This window comes from Ursus americanus, chromosome 23 (genome assembly GCF_024610735.1).
Source record: "Ursus americanus isolate L20-20 chromosome 23, mUrsAme1.1.p, whole genome shotgun sequence".
NCBI lineage: Eukaryota > Metazoa > Chordata > Mammalia > Carnivora > Ursidae > Ursus > Ursus americanus.
The window spans coordinates 19504534-19526346 of record NC_142149.1 but is presented as its reverse complement, the minus strand read 5'-3'; the positions used below and the strand labels follow the sequence as shown (position 1 = coordinate 19526346).

At 48.7% G+C, this 21813-nt stretch overlaps 1 protein-coding gene across 4 annotated transcripts in view; it reads right to left on the bottom strand.

Annotated features, from left to right (window-relative positions):
- Nucleotides 1-210: 210 nt before the first annotated feature.
- LOC123781849 (signal transducer and activator of transcription 5B) overlaps nt 211-21813 on the bottom strand; it is a 63767-nt gene continuing 42164 nt past the window's right edge. For all 4 annotated transcript variants that reach the window (XM_045781593.2, XM_087854381.1, XM_045781594.2 and 1 more), the window contains 16 exons: nt 20712-20801; nt 19613-19787; nt 16368-16498; nt 15934-16085; nt 15311-15466; nt 14736-14915; nt 14250-14337; nt 14047-14169; nt 13377-13469; nt 10437-10643; nt 9538-9632; nt 9308-9438; nt 7989-8159; nt 3653-3704; nt 3238-3345; nt 211-2743 (listed from right to left, as the gene is read on the bottom strand). In XM_045781593.2, the coding sequence (XP_045637549.1) occupies nt 2617-2743; nt 3238-3345; nt 3653-3704; nt 7989-8159; nt 9308-9438; nt 9538-9632; nt 10437-10643; nt 13377-13469; nt 14047-14169; nt 14250-14337; nt 14736-14915; nt 15311-15466; nt 15934-16085; nt 16368-16498; nt 19613-19787; nt 20712-20801 (2079 nt within the window). In that variant the 3' untranslated portion in view covers nt 211-2616. The remainder of the gene's footprint in view (nt 2744-3237; nt 3346-3652; nt 3705-7988; nt 8160-9307; nt 9439-9537; nt 9633-10436; nt 10644-13376; nt 13470-14046; nt 14170-14249; nt 14338-14735; nt 14916-15310; nt 15467-15933; nt 16086-16367; nt 16499-19612; nt 19788-20711; nt 20802-21813) is intronic.

The window sequence follows — 21813 nt, the reverse complement described above, 5'->3', positions numbered from 1 at the left end:
GATACAGACTATCGTTCTAATTTTTAAGACATCTTATGAACAGGAGGGTTAGAAATGCCCCCTCCACCGTCAAAGCTGATGACACACTCTCTGAGGCCAATTCCCAACTAGGTCTGCTTCTCACAGTCACACCGATGATTTCGAATATTTCCCTATCAAAACTACCCTCTCTCACCACCTGAGGGAAAAAAATAAAAACAGAACTCAATATTGTCCCTTCAGGGGAAGCTTTTATTGTAACATAAAATACACAATTTTGTGACTGCCCCAAATTGTACACAATACTTTTTTGGTGGCTATATACTAATCTGCCTCAACACTAAAATATGTATCTGAAATAATTTCACAAAGTTTTAAAAAGAAAAATTATAAAAAGTATACTTCCACTTTAAGTTATATTCACTTTTAGTCTCCCCACCCCCTACAAAACCCTGCACATACCACACATTGAAACGGTTTGATGACGCGCGCGCGTGTGTGTGTGTGTGTGTGTGTGTGTGTGTGTGTCTGGGAGCAAGTGGGAGGCAGAGGTGGTCAAGACTTGCCACTGCGTCTTTTGTGGCTTGCAGGAACAGGGAGAAAAGAGAAAATACAACGCAGAGAGCGAGCACACCTTTCGGTCAAAAATCTCTCCCGTCTACAGGCACAGCCTCAGGAAAACGGAGGACAGCGCAGCGAGTGTACGAGCATGGGGCCCCTACGTGCGGGGCAGCCCCACTTTCCAGGACCCGCAGCCCTGGTGCCGACTGTAAAGGGAGAGCTCTGCCCTCAGTGTTCCGGGGGGGCTGGGTCCCCGCCCCGCAGGCCTGCTCACCTCCCAGCACGCATCACAGGCGTGTGCTGGTGAAGCCCCAGGGACGGGCGGGTAAGGGTCGGAAAGCAGTCTGGCTTCCTTTCCCCCCTTTCCCAACGCTCCGGTCCTCACGGGTGGAAATGTAATCCAATCTTGAGGGGTATGTAAAGGGCTTAGCCGCATCCTAGGTCAATGCTGGTATCATGGAGGGGTCGGCCTGCTTCTCAGAGGCAGAGAAATTCTACTGCCTGGCATAGAAAAATAAATCAGTGTAGGAAACCAAGCCAGGGCAAACAGCAGCTTTTAAAAAGTCATCTTCCAATAAATAATTTACTACAGAGGAATATTTTCCTTTAACATCAAAACACTGATAAATTCAGAAATCATTTTTGTAAAAAAAATATCTGTTTATTTACTCACATGTATAAAAATAAGGTTTTTAGGGCCATTCTCTCCTGGGTACAGTCATTGGTTCTTTCGGAGAGGGGGCGCAGGGGTGAGTGACCTTGTAGGCCTACCCCGAAAGCTATATCTGCTTCCCCCTCTTCCCACCTGACCGCCATGCCCATTCCTTCCATCTGATGTGAAGCTACGGAAGAAACTGTGGACAATGTTACACTGAAGCTGTTTTGTTTTTGCAGCTTACTAAACTTCCCAGGAAAGCCACTGACTGCATCTCCCCAAATTACCAATGCCCGACACCCGGCAGCCTGCACCAAGTGGGCAGACATCGCAGAACATGTTGGCCCTGGGTTCAGACTGCATTCCTGCCACACACCCCCCCAAGACAGCCTGTGTGAACAGTGAAGGGAAACGAGGCGACTTGGGTATGAATGGCACAGGACCTGCCACAGGAAGAAAGAATTGTGATGTCAGATGAGGGTGGGAAGAGGAAAACAAGAAGTCTCAATTTAGAAACAAAATACCACCATGTATGTGCAAACAGCCGTCATCAAGAAGCCTTGGGGTAGCGCACTGGGGCAGAAGGATGGGCAGACCGGAGGGCAGGTCCCCCAGGGAGCAAGGCAATTCTCTCAGCGCCTGTGGGTCACGGCTGGGCCTTCCACTCTGGGCACGACACAGAGGACATCAACACCGTAAGCTACGGTTACGTGACCCTCTTTTCTCTAGTTCATCACACGTGTCTGCGTGTGTATACACACACAGAGCTGAGTGGTAATTCCACAGAGTGGAAGGAGGGGTGAGGGAGAGAGCGCGTCGATGGGTTAAGGGTTATTTAAACAGCCACTACCCATGGGACAACTCATGACTTCCCTTGTCCCAGCAATCACCCAGCCCTACCCGGGAGAACAGGGTGGGGGCAGAGGGAAGGAGGGAGGACGGCTTTCTTTTTCAAAAGGCAGTTTCTACATTTCAAAGGCAAGCAGAGCCAGTGCCGGTTGTCAACTGCAGACACAGTGACAAACCTCACGAAGAGGAGGTGCTTTCTGCTCCCTTCGTCCTTCTCTTACGTGAACAGACACAGGGCCAAGCTCCAGGTTTCAAGAACTACCGCCTTTGTGCACAAGGTTAAAACAACCACAGCCTCTGTTTGTGGCCCCAATGCTGCAACGAAACTCCGCACAGCGAGGGGGAGAAACAGCCGAACGTGCAAACTCACACGCTCACACACTCACACACTCACACACTCACACACACGCCCTTCACTGGTGCCACCATGCACAGAAACACTAAAGTCACAACTAGTAGTAACACTTCACATTATGAGTATTGTTTCCAAAGAGAAGCGATTCATGGAATTAAAACATCCACAAGAGTAACTCCCCTGGCGAGGATGAAGAACTGCAGACAGAGACGGGGCGTCACGACTGCGCGTGAGGGATCCACTGACTGTCCATAGGGCGGCCTAGGAGCTCCTCCACACGCCGGGCCACATCCATTGTGTCGTCCAGATCAAAGTCCCCATCGTTGTCAAGGACAGGGTCAGGGCTTCGAGGGAAAAGAGAAAAGATGAAGGGAAGGGAAATGATGAGCAGCAGAGAGCAGCCCAAGCCCCAAACCCCACGAGGTGAGTGGCCCGAGACTGCCTACCGCCTCCGTCTAGGCTTCGTGGGAAAAGACATTCACAATATAAACGGTGGAGAGTAGAGTCCTTTGCTATCTGGACAGACTCAAACTAGAATACCCACCCCAGCTGCCTCTAACCCTGGCTGTCCCCACATCTAAAGCCCATCTGGTCCTTACACAGAACAAGAAAAATCTCCATTTTGGGAGAGGCAAGTAGATGACATTTGCCCAAATCCACTCTAAACTATCTATATCTGCTGGTCCACTCTCCCACCGGGGTACATGCTAGAGCCTGGCCTGGGTGGTCTCAGACCTCCAGGGGCTCTGGGTGCCTTTGCCCACCAGCCCTCCGGGGGCCCAGCCTGAGGCCAGGTGCCCACTTCCTCCCCGCGGAGCCCCATGAGAACACCACCTACTTCTGGGGGTACATGTTATAATGAGCCTGGGGGCACACGGCCGGGGAGGGGGCCTGGTCCATGTAGGTGGCGCTGGCCCCGGCAGAGTCCGCAGACGCACTCACAAACCTGCAGGAGACACAGAGCCTCAGTGGCCTCAGAGCAGCAGCTCACTGGGCATTTTTACACCTTTTTGGGGGCGTGGAAGGACAAAGTGCCCACTGGGCCTGGGACTCCAGCTGCAGGAGTGGGGCCCTGGGTCCCGATCCCACTGGGACTAAGCCCAGTTTCCTCTCCTGAGCCAGGTTTCAGGGGGGACGGAAGGGCTGGGCCACGCAGGGCCTGTGAGTGGGAGGAGGAGCGGTGAGGGGTGAGGGGGGCCCGGGGGAGGAGAAAGGAGGCAGCAGGAGACCAGAGCTGCACCCTGGGTACTCACTCAGGGACCACTTGCTTGATCTGTGGCTTCACGTATCCGTCCACCGCTTTAGCTGCCGAGAGGGGAGCGTGATGAGAACCAAAGTTCTCAGTGAAATAAAAATGCAATCTCTCTTAAGAATCACATCTTTTCTCAGGATAGGACACAACCACCTAATTCTGTCTTAGAATCTGATACAAGCACTTAATATTTTAATCTGTTAGGAGGACCTGGCCTAGGAGAAGCCTCAATACTCAAACTGCAAGTTAAGGTATCTTCTAAGTTGGCTTGGATGTATTAATAAATTCTTCAAGCCACAAAAAGATACACTTAAGTACAAATCTAAACCAAGCATTAATCGTACACTAAGTATAAAAAGAAAAAAATATCTTAAAAGTTTAAAGTTACAGATGCAGCAGAGTGACAGGATTTGCTTTGTGTCCCAGGGACAAAATGAGGAGGAGAGCAGAAGAGGCTAAATTTTCAATCATAGGAAGAAAAATGCTGTCATAATGAGAACTGCCCACAGAAGAAATGGGCTGTCTTGGGAAGAACTGATTTCCCAATCACTAGAGGCCTTTAAGCGGAAGGTGTACAAACACTTGTCAGGGGTTGTACCGAGAAACCAAAGAGAGGAATGAATTTGACTTGATGGTCCCCGGAGTCACTCTGACTCTGAGTATCTCCTCCTTCGGGAAAGGGAGTATCATTCAAGTATCTGTGTGCTCTTCTGTTTCCTGGCGCATCTGCATTTGGGCGTATCTGATGGTCACTCATCCCATATTGTCCGTGCCCCATGGCTGGTTAAGAAGAACGCTGGTGTGTCTCTCTTCCACCCTCCGCCGAGTCCCTACTGGGATGTGGGAGGCCAGGGGATAAAACCAAGAGTGGTCTAGTCAGCCATAGGTACCTTTCTAACAGACTGACTGTGAAAATCCAGTTAAGTGAGACCGAAGTCGAGGAATGAAGTCTTGTTTCCCGGCTATGTGAGTACGGGCACACGTATAGTCCTACCAATGCTAGACAATGAAGATGGCACTAAGGTCAAGTGCCATCACTTGAGGAGCTTGTCAGTGAAATATTCCAAGATAGTGAAATGCTACATGGTTCACAAGTGGCTTGTTATCCTAACCAGCTTCTAAGGCTTCAAATGTCAGGAGTTACCTTTTTATAATACTTCATGCTTTTTGTGCTTTATTGTTTATAGAGAATTTTATGGATTGGCAGAAAAAATAAAAACCGAAGAAATGCTGTAAAAATAGGATTTAAGAATCTAGAGATTCTTAAATCTAGATTCTTAACCTAGAGAGCTGTGCTAACAGAAAGAAACCATGATAGGTTTAATCCAAAGTACCACATAAATCTAGGGGTGACTGGGTGGCTCAGTCAGTTAAGCATCCGACTCTTGATTTCAGCTCAGGTCATGGTTGCAGGGTTGTGGGGTTGAGCCCCACATCAGGCTCTGCACTTGGTGGGGAGTCTGCTCAAGAGTCCCTCTCTCCCTCTCCCTCTCCCCCCACTCCCTCTCATAAAATAAATAAAATAAATATTAAAAAAAAACAAAATTACACATAAGTCTAAAAAACTCTGGCTTATTTTGCCACTTAGAAATATAACCATCGGGGCGCCTGGGTGGCGCAGTCGTTAGGCGTCTGCCTTCGGCTCAGGGCGTGATCCCGGCGTTACGGGATCGAGCCCCACATCAGGCTCCTCCGCTGTGAGCCTGTTTCATCCTCTCCCACTCCCCCTGCTTGTGTTCCCTCTCTCGCTGGCTGTCTCTATCTCTGTCAAATAAATAAATAAAATCTTAAAAAAAAAAAAAAAGAAATATAACCATCATTGCAGGGTGGGAAGGCATGATAAGAAAGACAGACATTATAAAGGAAAAGGTTGATGGATTGGGCTATATAGAAAATACAAGTTTTGTACTTTAGCAAAATAAAACTTCAATGCTAGAAGAACAATGACCTATTGAGAAAAATGTTTGCTATATAAAAGGCTTATTTACTACGTAAAAATACTTACACATCATTAGGAAAAAACAGAACTCCAAAAGAAAAATGAACAGGGAATACAAACATCACAGAAAAAATATAAATAGCCAGTAATGTGGAAGTTAAGAAATTCAGACTCTGGAGCTTAGACTGTTGGAGCTCAAACCCTGGATTGGTCGCTTCCTAGCTGTGTGGACTTGGGCAAATTATTTCACTTCTCTTTGCCTCAAAGGCTCATCTGTAAAGTGAGGAGAGTCACAGGACCTACCTTACACACCTGTTTCAAGAATTAAACGAGATAGTACGTAAAATGTGCTCAGAAAAGTGCCCAGGACAGAGTAAGCACCCAGCAAATGTTAGCTGCTATTATTACTCTAGTTACTATTATTGTTATTATTATGATGAAAAGATGCTGTGACCTTACCTAGAATCAAAGAAATGAAAATAAGAACTAAGACATCATTTTTATGCCAATCAGCATGAAGTCAGTGAGCAGAATCTATGATTGGCAGGGGCTGGAAGAGCAAGTAATCCAACAGACATCTGTGGGAGTGAGGACAGACCCCCTTTCTGGAGGGCGATTCTGTACATGTGTGTCAAGAAGCTTAAAAGGTATATATACCCTTTGACACAAATTCTACTTTAGGAGTTTATCCTGGGGAAACAGTTGAACAGGATGCATGCACCGGGTTATCTTAGTTAGTTAGTGTATGTGTGTATTTAGAAAGCTACCCCCATGTGGGGCCTGAACTCAAGATCTTGAGATCAAGAGCTGCGTGCTCTAATGAATGAGCCAGCCGGGTGCCCGGTTATCTCGATATTAATTCACAACAGAAAACTACGAATAACTTAAATTGTAAGGCTCTCAAATAACTGACATCAAACCACCATACGATGGAATTCTGTGCAACCATTAAAGTGCTGTTTTAAGATTTCATTTACAGACCTGCAACTCTGCTTATGGCATATTTTTAAGTGGGGGAAAAAGATCAGATCACAAAAGATGATACATATACTATGACCCAAAACATTTACTGAACTCAAGCCTGACACCATCCGGCTTCCCTATTGCTCTGCTGTCGCCTCCAATGCTTTCTTTCCAGCTCACTCGGCTCTCGCCTCCTGGGCCCTCGTGGAGTCTTTCAAACTCACCAACCTCACGGTTTTTGCACTTCTCTGAAGCTAGAAGGTGCTTTCTCTAGATCTTTGTGTGGCTAGCTTCCTCGCTTCGTTCAGCTCTGTGCTGATAGCAACTCCCGAGAGAGACCTTGTCTGACCACTCTACTGAAACGCCACCCCTATCCTCCTCCCTGTCCCATCTCTCTCTTTACTGTGCTTCTTGTCTTCACAGCATCCATCAGTAAAGACATGTATTTGTTTGTTGTCCGCCTCCCGCTACTAGATTGTGACCTCCGCACAGGAAGTACCTAACAAGCATCTGGTGACTGACTGAATGAAGAATACGTATCTACACCAACGGGGACAACAGTCACCGAATTTTCTACCGTGGTTAATTTAATCTCTAGACGAGAGATGTTATGTGATATCTGTTTTCTTTTCCATACTTTTCTGGAAATTTTACAATTAATACAGAATACTTTTATGCTCAGAAAACAATAAAACCATCTGTTTTGAAAAACAAGTTTTATCTTTTGTTTTTTAAAGATTTTATTTATTTGAGACAGAGAGACAGGGAGAGAGAGAGAGAGCAAGCATGGGGAGGGGGCAAGGGAGAGGGGAAACAGACTCCCCACTGAGCAGGGAGACCGACGTGGGACTCGATCCCAGGACCCTGAGATCATGACCTGAGCCAAAGGCAGATGCTTCACCGACTGAGCCACCCAAGCGCCCCAAATTTTATCTAATTTTGTTTGATCTAAGCTTGTTTTAAAAACAATTTGAAAAAAAATAATAAAAGCAATCCGTTCCCTTCAATTTGGTATTTGGGGTCAGCAGCAGATATGACTGAAGAATACAGTCCAGGATTTACGACTCCCCTGAATAATGCTCGAACACCAGTAACTAAATAAATACTAATTGTGTAGGATTTCACGCAAGACAGATAGACACACATACACACACAAAACTAAAAGAAAACTAAAATCACCACAAAACCGAATCAGAATGCGAACACTGTAGGGGCGCCTGGGTGGCACAGCGGTTGGGCGTCTGCCTTCAGCTCAGGGCGTGGTCCCGGCGATCTGGGTTCGAGCCCCACATCAGGCTCTCCCGCTATGAGCCTGCTTCTTCCTCTCCCACTCCCCCTGCTTGTGTTCCCTCTCTCGCTGGCTGTCTCTATCTCTGTCAAATAAATAAAAAATCTTAAAAAAAAAAAAAAAAAAAAAGAATGCGAACACTGTTACCGGCAGCAGGCTCGCATGGAACTGGCGTGTAATACTTGGAGTACACTTCATCTTTTGGCCGATCAGGAAACACGTAGATAAGGTAATTCAGGTCCCCCAAGCGGTCAGCCAGGGACCGGATGGAGAAGTCTCTGGTGGTAAAGGGCATCAGGTTCCAAAACATTCTTTCCTCTAGAACAATAAACAGAATAATCACATTCTAAGCATGATTTCTGAACAGGAATGAAAACCGAAATATACTATAAATCAAAGCTCTCCATGAAAACTGTCCCAATAAAGATCTCCGTTTAAAAATAACCACAGGTTGTAGGTCACCTGGGTGGCGCAGTCTTAACGGTTAAGCATCCAACTCTAGATTTTGGCTCAGGTCGTGATCTGGGGGTCGTGGGATGGAGCCCCACATTGGGCTCTGTGCTCAGCAAGGAGTCTGCTTGGGGCTCTCTCCCTCTGCCCCTACCCTCCTCCACTCTCTCTTAAATATGTGAATAAATCTAAAAAAAAAAAATAACCACAGGTTGTAGTTCAAGCCGTCTGTAAAAGCCATGAGGAGATAAGCAGGTAATGCATACGGCACTTCCTAGAGATCCAATGATCTCAGGTAGTTTCAAGTTCAAATGGTTTTCAATACCTCTGTAGAAGAAATAGTTCTTATTGACTCCAATCCTTGATCCCCGCACAAAAGTATCCCTTTATGTTGATTAGGATAAATGAATAATTAAAATAGCACAATACTTCCAGCCTAATGACTTCAACTCATCCAAGTAATTCTTCACTGAAATAAGCTCACGGTTCGGTAATAAGAAGGCGGACATTTCAAAAGGGAAGCCGCTGAGACTGTGGACAGAATGCTGTATGACAGGTAGCCTCTTCAGGGTTCCACCAGTTTGCTTAGAATCAGTAACTGTGTTTCCCATGATTTTAAGCTGGCTGCCTTATTAGCCCCTGCTGCGTCATGGTGCTCCATCTGCATGCCCTTCATCAGAACCGACCCCATAATTAGTGCTCAATAAGTCATTTGTTGAAGTAATTTTGCAACAAAAGCGGCTAACTAGACCCCCCCCCCATATACATTTAAAAGATTTTTTATTTATTCGAGACGGGGGTGGGAAGGGAGAGAGAGGGAGGAAGAGGGAGGGAGGGAGAGAGCACAAGCGAGGGAGAGAGGGAAAGGGAGAAGCAGACTCCCCGCTGAGCCAGGAGCCTGACTCGGAGCTCAATCTCAGCACCCAGAGATCAAGACCTGAGCCAAAGGCAGATGCTTAACCATCTGAGCCACCCAGGCGCCCCCAAGATATGTTCTAAAAAGGGAGGGAACTCACGAGAATCAAACTTCCAAGCAATGGTGATGCCCCCAATTTCAGAGTCGCTGAATCTCAACAGGAAGGTCCCATCAGGCTTGTTAATGAGTAGGTCATGGGCCTGTTGCTTGTTCACAAAACCCAAAATAGCCCTGGATCACAAAGGCCAAAGGAGGAGAAACAGATGTGATGTTTTCACAGAAGGAAAAGCTTCATACTCTATTGCTGACTTAGGAAATGATGATTCTCACCCATCATTCCAATGAGGCTTGAGATGTTTTTTTAACACTTCCATCACACCATCGAACCACTGCCAGAACGTGTAATTTCGTCCTGGTAAATTCTCCTGGTTGGAGATACAACAGTGAACACAAGAAGGCCAAGAGTAACACCTGGAATATTGCCTGCATATACTTAAACTGAAAAAAATTAAATGGAAAACAAACATCTACACTGTCAGAATCATACAAGTATACACGCCTGCCCGAGTTTTACCAAATGGTCCTACAGTCAAAAAACTGAATAGAGAGGAAGAGAGAAGAGGGGAAAAATACAGCAGAGCAATTACCAAGACCCACTGGCCCCCCTGCCACCTTCACCTGGATCTGGGCTGACTCGTTCTTTGCTGTTTTTGAATTAGGGCATTTAAAACACCTGGGGGTGGAGGTGTAAGCAAAGAAACAAAAGCTGGATTTAAAGTCAGAGATGTGACAGGTGACATCTCAATTACCCGATGCTGGAGAAGTCTCCTCCATCAGCATTCCCTTTTGCGGGCTGAGGGTCCCGTGGTAGCCTGGCTTTGCAGGATTACACAGCAGGGAGCGTCAGAGAGTCAATGGGAAAGAGCCATGGACTTCTGATCACAAAAGCTTTACTTCTTGTGAGATACCTTATCATTTGCTTTGCTCTGTTTCCTTTATAAAGGAAACAAACCGCACTAGCTACATACAAGGCCCAGGGTACTTACATATTCAAAGACCGAGTTTTCTACATAAAAATCTATGTGCTTCTCCATGTATTCAGGAGCTTCCTATTACTCTGGGCACATTTTATTAGAGTCACGAAGAACAAATGCCCAGGGCAGGAAGCCTCGGGAAGGCATCTAGTTTGGAAGGTTTGGTCTAATGGCAGCTGGCGGCGGGTCCCTCACCCTGTTGAACTGGGACCAGGACACGGACATGCCATTATAGTCTTCGAGGTGGCTGGTGCTGCTGTTGAACAGTTTCTGGGCCAGGAACACGAGGTTCTCCTTGGTCAGGCCCCGGTTGCTCTGCACTTCGGCCTTGAATTTCATGTTGAGCGCCTCACACAGCTGCGGCCACAGCACTTTGTCGGGCACAGCGAATGGCACCCTGCCCTGAGACGGAGAGAAGCCAGAATCTTATGAGAAAACAGTTGCATGATTTATTCACTCAGCCCAAGAAATGAAAACACTGGTGGCTCAAAGCAGTTACAAACATTTGTCCTGCTGAGGCTGAGGATAAATTCTAACTTTTTTTGACATAGGCAGTTCTGTGAGATCGAGAAGGTTCCATCTTACCTTCTTCACACACAGCTTAGAAGGTACCCTCAAGCTATCCATGGTAAATGAGCTGCTGAACCTCCAGGCTAATCTTACATTCTCAGAGCCGCAAAAACAAAACGTGACCAAGGTCTGGTTCTTACACTGCAAGCTTGGGGGAACGGGGATCTGAGACTGGCTCTCCAGCTGCAGGCAGAGAGAACCGCGTGTGCACCCACGCCTGTGAGTGCACAAGTATGATCCTTGAACTCCAGCCCAACGTGAAAAAAATTTCATGTGGAAGAATGGAAATGGAGTTGGACCACTTGTTATTGAATGTAAGGTCTTGCAGATACAATTACAATATGAACTTTTAACAAACTGCTTTTCATCCCATTCAGGCACGGTACTTCATTTTATTTTTTCATTATTACAAATTTTTTTTAATAGGCAATAGCTTCATATGATATCAAATTTAAAAAGCACGGAAGGTATACAGTGACATGTCTTTTTTTTTTTTTTAAGATTTTATTTATTTGAGAGAGAGAGAGAAAGCAAGAGAGAGAGAGCAGGAGAGGGAGAGGGAGAAGCAGACTCCCCACTGAGCATGGAGCCGGATGTGGGGTTCGATCCCAGGACCCTGGGATCATGACCTGAGCCAAAGGCAGATACTTAACAGGCTGAGCCACCCAGGCTCCCAGTGAAGTCACTTTAGTTCCTCTGCCCAGAGCATATAATCTAGTTTACTGTGTATGCCTCCAAAGATATTCTATGCATGCCAGGAAATATATATAACTTCTCTTTTTTAAAAATATAAATGGGGGCACCTGGGTGGCTCTCTCGGTTAAGCACATAACTCTTGATTTGGGCTCAGGTCATGATCTCAGGGTTATGAGATCGAGACCCGCGTTGGGCTCCATACTGAGCAGGGAGTCTGCTCAAGAATCTCTCTCTCTCCTTCTCCTGCTGTCCCTGCCTCTGCTCATGCGCACACGCTCTCTCTCTCTAAATAAATACAAAACTCCCCATATATATATAAATGGTAGCATAAAATCCACATGTTCTATCTCTCCCTTTTTTCACTTAATACTGTATCTGCAAGACCTTACATCAGCACATAAACACATGTTCTTCTGTGCCCCCTAAATATCGCACAGTATGGAAGAACAACACTACAGTCAGCCAGGCCCCCACAGACGGACACCTGCGTATCAGCCTAGTGATCTCGAGGTATTACAAACAGTGCTGCGACGTACTTATGTCATTTGACACAGATGGAAATATGTCTGTAGAATAAATCCCAAGTATGTATTTATTTTAAAAGAGCATAAGATGTACACTAGTCATTAACGCAACTGAAAATGCTAAAAATGCTTATTTATTTAGGCATTGCCTAGATTTAGGCAATTTATTTAGCAACGGCATGTTGCAAGAGCTGCCAATGTGACATGAGGAGTGAGCTCAGCGGAAAGGCAGGGAGGGGAATGAGAGGAGAGGCAGCAATCCTATCCAGAAGGTTTATCAGGACATGCTGCAGGCAGACCGTTTCAAGAGAAGCCTCACACCCAGGGATCTGTAGCATGGACGTGGTAGATTTTCCGCTGTAAATCTCACCTTTGCAGCAAAAATACTGTTCTGTTAAGAGGACTGTTGAGAGAACTCAGTGAGACTCTTCACGTTAGAGTCATGTGAGAGAAGGACATACTTTTACATCCTGAATACCAACCATAACCTTTTATCAGGCTTTCACGGAGTACTTGCTCCTGGAAATGTGTGACACCTAGCTAGAACTCTTCCTGACGAAATGTTTTGAAAACGCTCATCAAGGGCACACTAGCGATATTCAGACAGAATTTGATGCATAAATCCACAAAATCATATTCGTCCCCTTGGACAAAGCATCTCATTCTTCATGAGAGAGTTGGCATGAATCACAGAACCTAAAATTTGGAAAAGACGTTAAATGGCACCCTCGTTTACTGGAGGTAAGACGGCAGGAAGCAACTGCCAAGCTGTAAGTAACGTCCTAAGATGTCCACCTTCTGGAAGGAACCTGGGAATCCCAAATTCCACTCACGGTCTGATCCAAGGATTCAAAAGAATATTCACTAATTACTGACAAGGTGACAAGTATTTTGTATTTTGTATGTTACCTAATTTCATTTATTATTTTTTCTAGTAAACTCTATGCCCAAAACGGGACCTGAACTCATGATTCCGAGATCAAGACTTGCACGTTCTACTGACCGAGCCAGCCAGGCGCCCCTGAATGCTACCTAATCTCATCTCTCTAACTACGGAGTGCTACGGAGCACTATTACACCTGTGATGCAGACACTTAGGAAATTTAGGCTCAAAGAGAGAAAGTGAATTCCCCATGGTCACAACATGAGGAAACGGTGGGGTGTGAGTTTAACCCTTGGCCGGACTCCAAGCCCACACTCTTTACACTCTCCACATACTCTCTACTCTGCCTCCCACTACAGAAAACTGCACTTTTCTATGCTTTTCTGGGGGAGAACACACGACAGAGATTCATGACACCAGCATCAGGATCTCGAGACCCACAGGCCCAGGGAATCCACTCACAGGCTCTGCAAAAGCATTGTCCCAGAGAACGGTGGCCGTTGCGTTGTTGTCCTGGCTACCATGGACGATCACCACCACTGGGAGGGACAGGGTCTAGAAAGACAAAAGAGAAGGGCTAGCATCAAGACTGACACGTTCCTCACTTGCTTTTCTTTTTCTTTACCCCAACGCATTCATTCTCTTTTCAAGTTACAGTAAATGTCACACTTGAATATAGAATCTGAATGGCTCCAGGAATCATAGGACTCGTCACAGTGGTGCAATCGTAGAAATTTGAGATATTTTAAGAGATGTTGCTTAGATATTTCTGAAGGATGCAGTAGTTTGTCAAATGGAGAATAAGAGAGAAAAGAGAAAGAGTATGGAGACATTTCTAGGAAAAAACAGCAAGTAACAAATGTCTAAAACTTGCTACAACTGTTACTCAAATTCATCTGGAGAGATGTTTCCCTTGATTCACTCCTACCTGTATCTCCAGCTATTTCAGTTTGCTATTGCTTGTTATTATAGATCTTCAGAGAATTTAAGAGACACAGTTTTAAGGATAAGGTCACCCCACTTTCTGTCCCTTGACAGTTAAGATACTATGTGACCAAAACAATTCTTTTGTGATATAAAGTACACACACACACACACACACACACACACCACAGCTGAGGGAGGGCTTTACCTTGACTTGAAAAACCAGCTCATTTCCACCAACACTGAACTGTGATTCAAACAGGATTGTGAATTTTTCTTCTGTCACTGACTCTGCTCCACGACGGTCAGATCTCTTAATTCGTTTCAGGGACTGCAAAGAAGACAAATAAAAGAGGTTAGAGCCCTCAAACACCTAGGGAAAATTTGTTCCTTCTCTTCTCCCACCCTCACCATGTTCCGGAAGTGCGCGCTGAGGGTGCCGGTGGCCTGGTGGTACTCCATCACACAGCAGTTGTTCAAGATCTCGCCGCTGTAGTCACTGCAGAGCAGAGAGAGACTCGACTCTAAACCCACACGGTGTCCCAGTAAATGTGGGGTAGGGAACATACTGGACGGGACCCGATAAAGAAGGTTGTAAAAATTTTTAGAGGAAATGTTAGCTGCATAAAATATACAAGATAAACATACATTAACATAAAAGAATTTTTCTTGCATGTAGTCCTACTAAATGAATGAAAATCATGTACTTTTTTCACAGAAGAAAGGCCTTATAGTCTTTCTCTGAGAGCCAGAAGAGGCCAGAAAAGGCCAGAAGGGCTAACGGGGCTCCTATAACGAATGGCAGCATCCAGGGCACTGGCAAGGAGGCCAGAGCACCTTGTTCCTGTTGTAAGGACTGGAGGGAAGAGGCAGACATGAGGGGGAGGCCGCACGTACTTGCGGGTGTTCTCGTTCTTGAGCAGCGACTTGGCCTGCTGCTCGCTGATGATGGTGGCCTTCACCTGGGGGGGGTTCATGTGCACATTTAGCTTCCCGCCCACCAGCAGGCGCACCGTCGCTGCAAACTTGGTCTGGGTCTTCAGGACCTGAGGGGGCTGCTTCTCAATGATGAATGTGCTGCGGGGACACAAGGGACCAGACCACACATGACGCTGGCTCAGGGGACAGGGCCCGGTCCCCCCACCGTGTGGGGAGCCCCTTGGGGTCAGCAGGCAAAGGAAGGGCACGCGGAGCAACTCAGAGGAGGTGGTGGGAGGGGAGACAGTGACATGACTCGGCAGCCGGCGCGGGCTGCGGGGGACAAGGGCAGTCCACGCGTCCACAACAGACACTGGGCAAGGGCAACACCAAGTAGCCACTGCAACTGAGGACAGAGGGGAATGGGGGCCCGGGGCAAAAGAGACAAGGACGCCAACGAGAGCCCCCCCACCGCCACCCCAATGGACAAAGCTCCCCTGCCTCCCCCGCGCCAACCCCACGGGGGGCTGGGCGTGGCCAGAGGCAGCTATCACCTGGTCACCAGGGCTGAGATGATGTCTGTGATGGTGGCATTGACCTCAGCCAGCATCTCCTCCACTGGACCGGGGATGGGCAGCTGCTGGCACAAGTGCTCCGCTCTGCGGATCTGCTGCCGGTTCTGCCAGATGATCTCGGCCAACTTCTCACACCTGCACGGGAGCCCAGGCCACCGGGAGGACAACGGCATCACCCCATCCCCCGGGCTCGAGGCCCAGAGGCTCCAGTCTAGGGAGAACGCCCCAAGACCCAGCTCCACCCTCACCCAGCAAGGCTCTGCACCGAAGCCGCCGCTCCTGACCACGGAGCAGAGCAGAGCAGAGTGCCCTGCCTTTCAGGAACGTGGAACTGCGCGGGGGGAGCAACCCTGAAGAGGGCCCACTCAGCCTGATGGTCACTCCGCACACCCAGACCTGCCCCCCTCCCCAGCACAGCCACTCCCTTCCTGGGCGGGTGGCACACGATGGGGGCCCCAAAGTCGGCATCGGGAACCAGAACCCCTAGTGAACGAAGCCTTGCTACGGGACAGAGCGAGCCGGCTGCTCAAGGAAACGCAGGAGGTGGCACGAGCAGCTGGTGGCAGCACTCCTGCCCCCAGCCACCCCCCCTACGCCATTACCAGGACTGCAGCACGTCCAGGCTGCCCTCGGGGGGCCCTCCGTTCCCTGCCAGCTGCTGCCGCCGCTTCCACTGGATCAGCTCGTCGTCCAGAATGATGGTCTGCTGCTTCCGCAGCAGCTGCAGGGTCTTCTGGTGCTTCTCGGCCAGCTCCTGAAGGCAGGTGGGGACAGCAGGCCCTTCTGGGCTCCCAGAGAACAGCCTGGCAGGCCTGGCTCTGGAGGCGGGACTGGGGACCAGGCCCCAGCATAGGCAGGCCTTCTCCTCTCCCAGACCTCCCCTGCCTCACGTGCCCCTCCCCCAAGGAAAGAGCGATCCAGCCTCCTGCTCTCCCGGTCCCGCTCTCTTCCTGGCCCTAGCCCTCTCATGGGCTCCCCGGGCAGCTCGGGACGTGGACCTCCGAGCCTGGGAGGCGAGGACGCAGATCCCACTTACCACACGGTACTGCTGCAGCGTCTGGGCCTCACGCTGCAGCCAGGCCTCCAGGGACACCTGCTTCTGCTGGAGGGCCGTCTCCCGGCTCAGACGCTCCTGAGGATTCAGCTGGGCCAGCCCGGCGAACTGAGCTAGAGCAGGGGACGGGACACCCGTGACCACCATCTCCCAGCTTCCTGCAGGAAGCCCAGTGGGACACACACACGTGTTCTGGAGGCAAGGCCCTCAAGGCCCTGCCCAACATCGGACCAATGGCAACTTGGGGTTCTAGCAGCCAAGGGGGCCAGATGTGAGCGGGCTCTGGGCCCTGGCCTCTCCACTTCATCTCCCCTTTAGGGAGTGTGCAGGTGGAAGCCTGAGGCCACAGCTGACCAGGATCCTGCCCCGAGGCCTCCCCTCCCACCTTAGTCTACACAGCTGCCTGCCCAGACCTCCTCACACCACACGGGGGTCCAGCGTGGCGCCTCGCTGCCCGGTTCCATGTGTGCCCTCACCCTTTACTACCTGGGGCAATGCGGGCAAAGCATTTCACTCTTCTGGGCCTCAGTTTGCCCATGTGCAGAATGGGAGAATCTCGGCCCTGCCTCAGTAGGTCACTCAGGAGTAAATAAGGGATGACCCACAAAAGGCTCAAGGAAGCTCCTGGCACGAGGGCGCCGGAGGTGAGAGTGAGTCCTTACTGGCTAGTGGCTTCCAGGGCCGGTTTCAAGGGTGACAGAGACCGCCAGCTGCTCAGCCCCACACCACACGCCAGAGCCTCCTCAGGGAAGCCCCGCCCCGCAGGCTCGGTCCCACCCCCGGAGCACAGCACCCTCTCCTACGGAACAAGGCGTATCTCTAGGTGCCCGCAGGGCCCTGACATGTTGGTTTGTCCAGCTTGGGTGACTGTGAGCTCAGCCGACCAACCAGAAGGGGACAGGGAGGCACAGACAGAGACAGAGAAGCCGGGGACGAGGGAGAGAATGGTCAGGGCCCACTGGCAGCACAGAAGCAGCAAGACTGTCTCAGGAGGAGGAGGCAGCTTCTCTCCACACTAGCGCGGGGACTCTCACCCATGGCAGGAACAGGGAGTCGGGGAGGCCTCGTTACCCTTTTACAGAGAATCTATTATGAAATACTTCAGACCCAGGCAAGGTAGAGAGAGTGATGCAAGGAACACCTGTGTATCAATAACCCAGCTTGAGAAACCACGCTGAAAGCCCCCTGGACATCCTTCCCTGCTTGCAAACCCATCCCTGCCTCCAAAGGTAACACTAGCCTACATGCTCGCATTATTACGGCCTGCCCATCGCCTTGCTGAATATCCCAGTGTCCTCACTTGGGCTGAGACAAGATGTGAGCACCGGCATGTCATGGTCGAGGGCCGTGTCACACTGACCGAAGCCCTGCCTCGTGGACACACAAGCTGGGACGGACTAAAGCAACTCCAGACAGCCAGGGAAAGCGCAGCAAGCCCAGCACTAAAAGAGAACTGGAAATACAGTTCTGATCCCACGACCGGGGACTGAGAGAGAAGACTCCTGTCCAGGCGTGGCACACAGCAGAGGAGTCCTGAAGCCACCTCAGAAATCCTGCCACCCACAGGGGCGTGCCGGTGATCCCCACGCCTGCGCCCAACCTCCCTATGTGAGGGACCCATTTAGGTCTCTCCTGGCACTCTGCAGAAGCTTCTGGGAGGGAGGTCAGGAGATGTGAGGCAATTCTCTGCTCCACTGGAGGGAGCTGAGCCTTCTCTTGCATAAACAGAATAGTCTGTGTTTCTGATGAGTGAGCTTGATAAATGAGACTGAACTGACATTGCATGATGGGTACAGACTCGAAGCAGAATCTAACCCAAACCCAATAGGAAACAGAAAACCGAAGAATTCGGATTGGAAGTACTAACAACCATCAAAGGCTTGGGGTAGAACTGACAGCCTGGGGGAGAGCGTGTGACTTCTGCTCAGGTCATGATCTCAGGGTCCTGGGATCGAGCCTTGTGTCCGACTCTCTGCTCAGTGGGGAGTGTGTTTCTCCCTCTCCCTCTGCTCCTCCCCTCACTTGTTCTCTCTCTCAAATAAATAAAATCTTTTTTTTTTTAAAGATTTTATTTATTTGACAGAGAGAGAGACAGCCAGCGAGAGAGGGAACACAAGCAGGGGGAGTGGGAGAGGAAGAAGCAGGCTCCCAGCGGGGGAGCCTGATGTGGGACTCAATCCCAGAACGCCGGGACCATGCCCTGAGCTGAAGGTGACAGGTAAGGACGGAGCCACCCAGGCACCCCTCAAATAAATAAAATCTTAAAAAAAAAAAAAGAAAGAAAGAAAGACCTGGCAGTCTGAATTCTCCTGTTCCCTAATCTAGGAATAGGGCCACCCTTTCTCTGAGGTCAGTCTGAGATGGATTCACATGGAGGAAGACATGCTGGAATCATCCCACCAACATGTACTCAACACCTATGATTCAGGCAATGTGCCAGCCTTAGGGTACAGAGATAAAAGACACAATCCCTTCTCAAAGAATGTATATTCTAATGAGGAAGATGGAGTAATAAATAATACCAGTAGAGCTGTAAGGCTGAGCCCGCACGCACGGTATTAGAGCACGTGTATGTAGACAGGTACGTGTCTGTGTCAAGCAGAGGCTTTTCTGAGATTCTCAGCTGGGCATGCTTGCAGGGAGAGGGAAATGAATGAAGTCACCCTGTCAAATTCTTACAAGGTCAATAGGGGGCGCTGGTGGAGCTCCACAACCTCAGGCTGTAGTTTTCACACAAGGAAGGGAGCTTTGTCTCTAAGGGCTAAGGGAGGCGCATTAGCTGCACTGTGCCAGGACAGCCTCTCTGAATAACCGCACAAAACAGCATTAAACATTTGTCATCACAAACACAGCCCTCAGACCTTATACTTTCCCTGCTTAGAGAATATAACATTTCAGTAAAGCAGCATTTATGAAACACCAGTTATATACAAAAGTGTTTTTTACTAGACTGTGAGCTTCTTCCCACGGATGAAATGTCTTCCCCAACAGACCGGGAGCTCCGTGGGTGTGGGAAACCTGAGTGAGACCCGCACTCCCCAAAGGCAAGCTTGTGACTTCTCCACTTCCTAAGCCGCCTCCTCCCTGCCCCAACCTTAGGGCAAATGATTCCTGCTACTCCAGAGAAAGGGGAATGCCTCTGAATGGAAACCTGGTTCTCTTCCAATCTGACCTGAATTTCCTTCTAGCCCTCGTGACACACACTGCCCGGGCCGCACGGGCCTCACCCTGGACCCTCAGGCTCTCCTGGTACTGGATGATGAAGTACTCCTGAGTCTGCTGCAGCTTCTTCAGTTCATTCTCCGTGTCCTGTGTGACCAGTCGCAGCTCCTCAAACGTCTGGTTGATCTGGAGGTGCTTCTGGGACATGGCGTCAGCAAGACTTCCAACTGGAGAAGTACCCTGGAGACAGATTGGGGAGAGTGCGGGCCACAGTGAGGATGGAAGAAAACCTCAGGCCTGAGGAAGGAAAAGCCAATGCTAGCCCCTAGAACCTGGCTGAAACCCCCGAAGCCCAATTTTGAGTCAGAGGAACTGTACACATGAGTGAGAACTGCTGCAGAGGGGGGAGAAAAGGAGGGAAAACAGGTGACCTGACCAACTGTGCCACCTTCCTAAGCCATAGTAGAAATTTCTTTCACAGTCTGGCCTCCACCACAGTCGACCAAACAGGATCCACCTAAGCTCTCTTTGGAGACACTAGAACTCCACACATCCAGGAGTTACCTGGGTTTGCCCACTAATGACGACGACCCTTCATTCCACATTCGTTCACCGATCCAATGTCATGGACCGTGTGAGGTGCAGCAGACTCAGTGGGGAACAAGGCTGTGTGAACACACATCATCCATGTCCTCACTCAAGGCCTTCTCGTAACTGAGGGAAGAGGCTGAACCTCTCATAGACAGCATCCTGGAGTCCCCCAAATGAAGTTACAGGGGAGGCATCAACAAGGCTTTTATGGATCGAGGCATTTAAGTGACCTGGTCTGAGCCATTCCCTCAACACTTGGCTGGAAGGGGGCTCAGCAGAAATCCTTCTTAAGTAATCTCACCTGAATACGAGCCTGCCTTTACTCAAAAACCATTTAGTTGGGGTTGAATTATTTTGCACTTGTCACATTGTTTTGTGGTGATAATCTCATCACGGTTATGGGTCAATTAAGATCAGAGACCATTCTATTACTTTTGTGCCCCTTAGGACAGTGCTCTGTTTCCAGAGACACCAACAGATGCACAGTGAATTATCTTAAGAAATCTGGGTCCAGAGACAGCTGGGCAAGGAAGGACTTCCCAGCTCCTCTCCCCACACCCATGGGGCACTCACATTGTTGGCTTCTCGCACCAGCCTCTGTTCATTGTACAGAATGTGTCGGATGCAGCGGACCAGCTCCATGGGGCAGCGGTCGTACGTGTTCTGAAAGAATCCAACAGCAGATATCACTTTGTTCCACACCAAGTTATGGGGCCTAATCCTACCTCAGAGCCAGGGTAAGATTTTATGATGGAGGAGACTCCTGGAGACATGATGGCATAATCACAAGCCATGTTGCTCCTCCGGTACTAATGGGGGACAAGAAAAGTATGTCATAGGAAACCCAACCACAATGAGAAGGTAAGATTATTTCATTTCTTGCCTCTTAATTTGCCTCAGGTACTACGGCATCATTCCTGGAAAAAGGATACATAAATTTCAAAAGGACCACATCAGAGGAGAAACTGGACACCACCTCAACTGAGTAATCAAAATTACTACCACCAATGCAGGGAACATGGATGGTGTATGTCTCCCAATGTGATATCCTGAGAAGGACACAACATCACTTACTCAGAATTCTGATCAGGGATGTGTAACCTGAATCTAATCAGGAGGAGACATGACACAAACCCAAAAGGAGGTCTATTTTATCTTTTAAAATACATGAGCTGCATTATTTTAAAATGTCAGTGCAGGGGCACCTGGCTGACTTAGCTGGTGGAGCACGCAACTCTTGATCTCGGGTTGTGAGTTCAAGCCCCACACTGGGTGTAGAGTTTACTTAAAAATAAAATCTTAAAACAAAAAAAAGTCAATGTAATGAAAGACAAAGAAGGCTGAAACAGTTCCAGATTAAAGGAGATCAAAGAGACATGACAACCTGATGTAATATGTGGTCCTGGGCTGGAGGAAAAAAAAATGCCCTAAAAGACATTATTAAGTCAGTTGACAAAATGGAAATATAGATATGATTACCTAAGAGTGTTTTGTCAATGTGCCATGTACTGAAGTTAGCTGTACCATAACCAGGTAGAGAAAATGCCTACTGAAGTACTTAGGGGTGAAGGGACATGATGTATGCAGCTTACTCTCAAGTGGTAACAAATGTGTGTGTACAGAGACAGAATATGATAAAGCAAATATTAACAATGGGTGGATCTGGGCATATGGA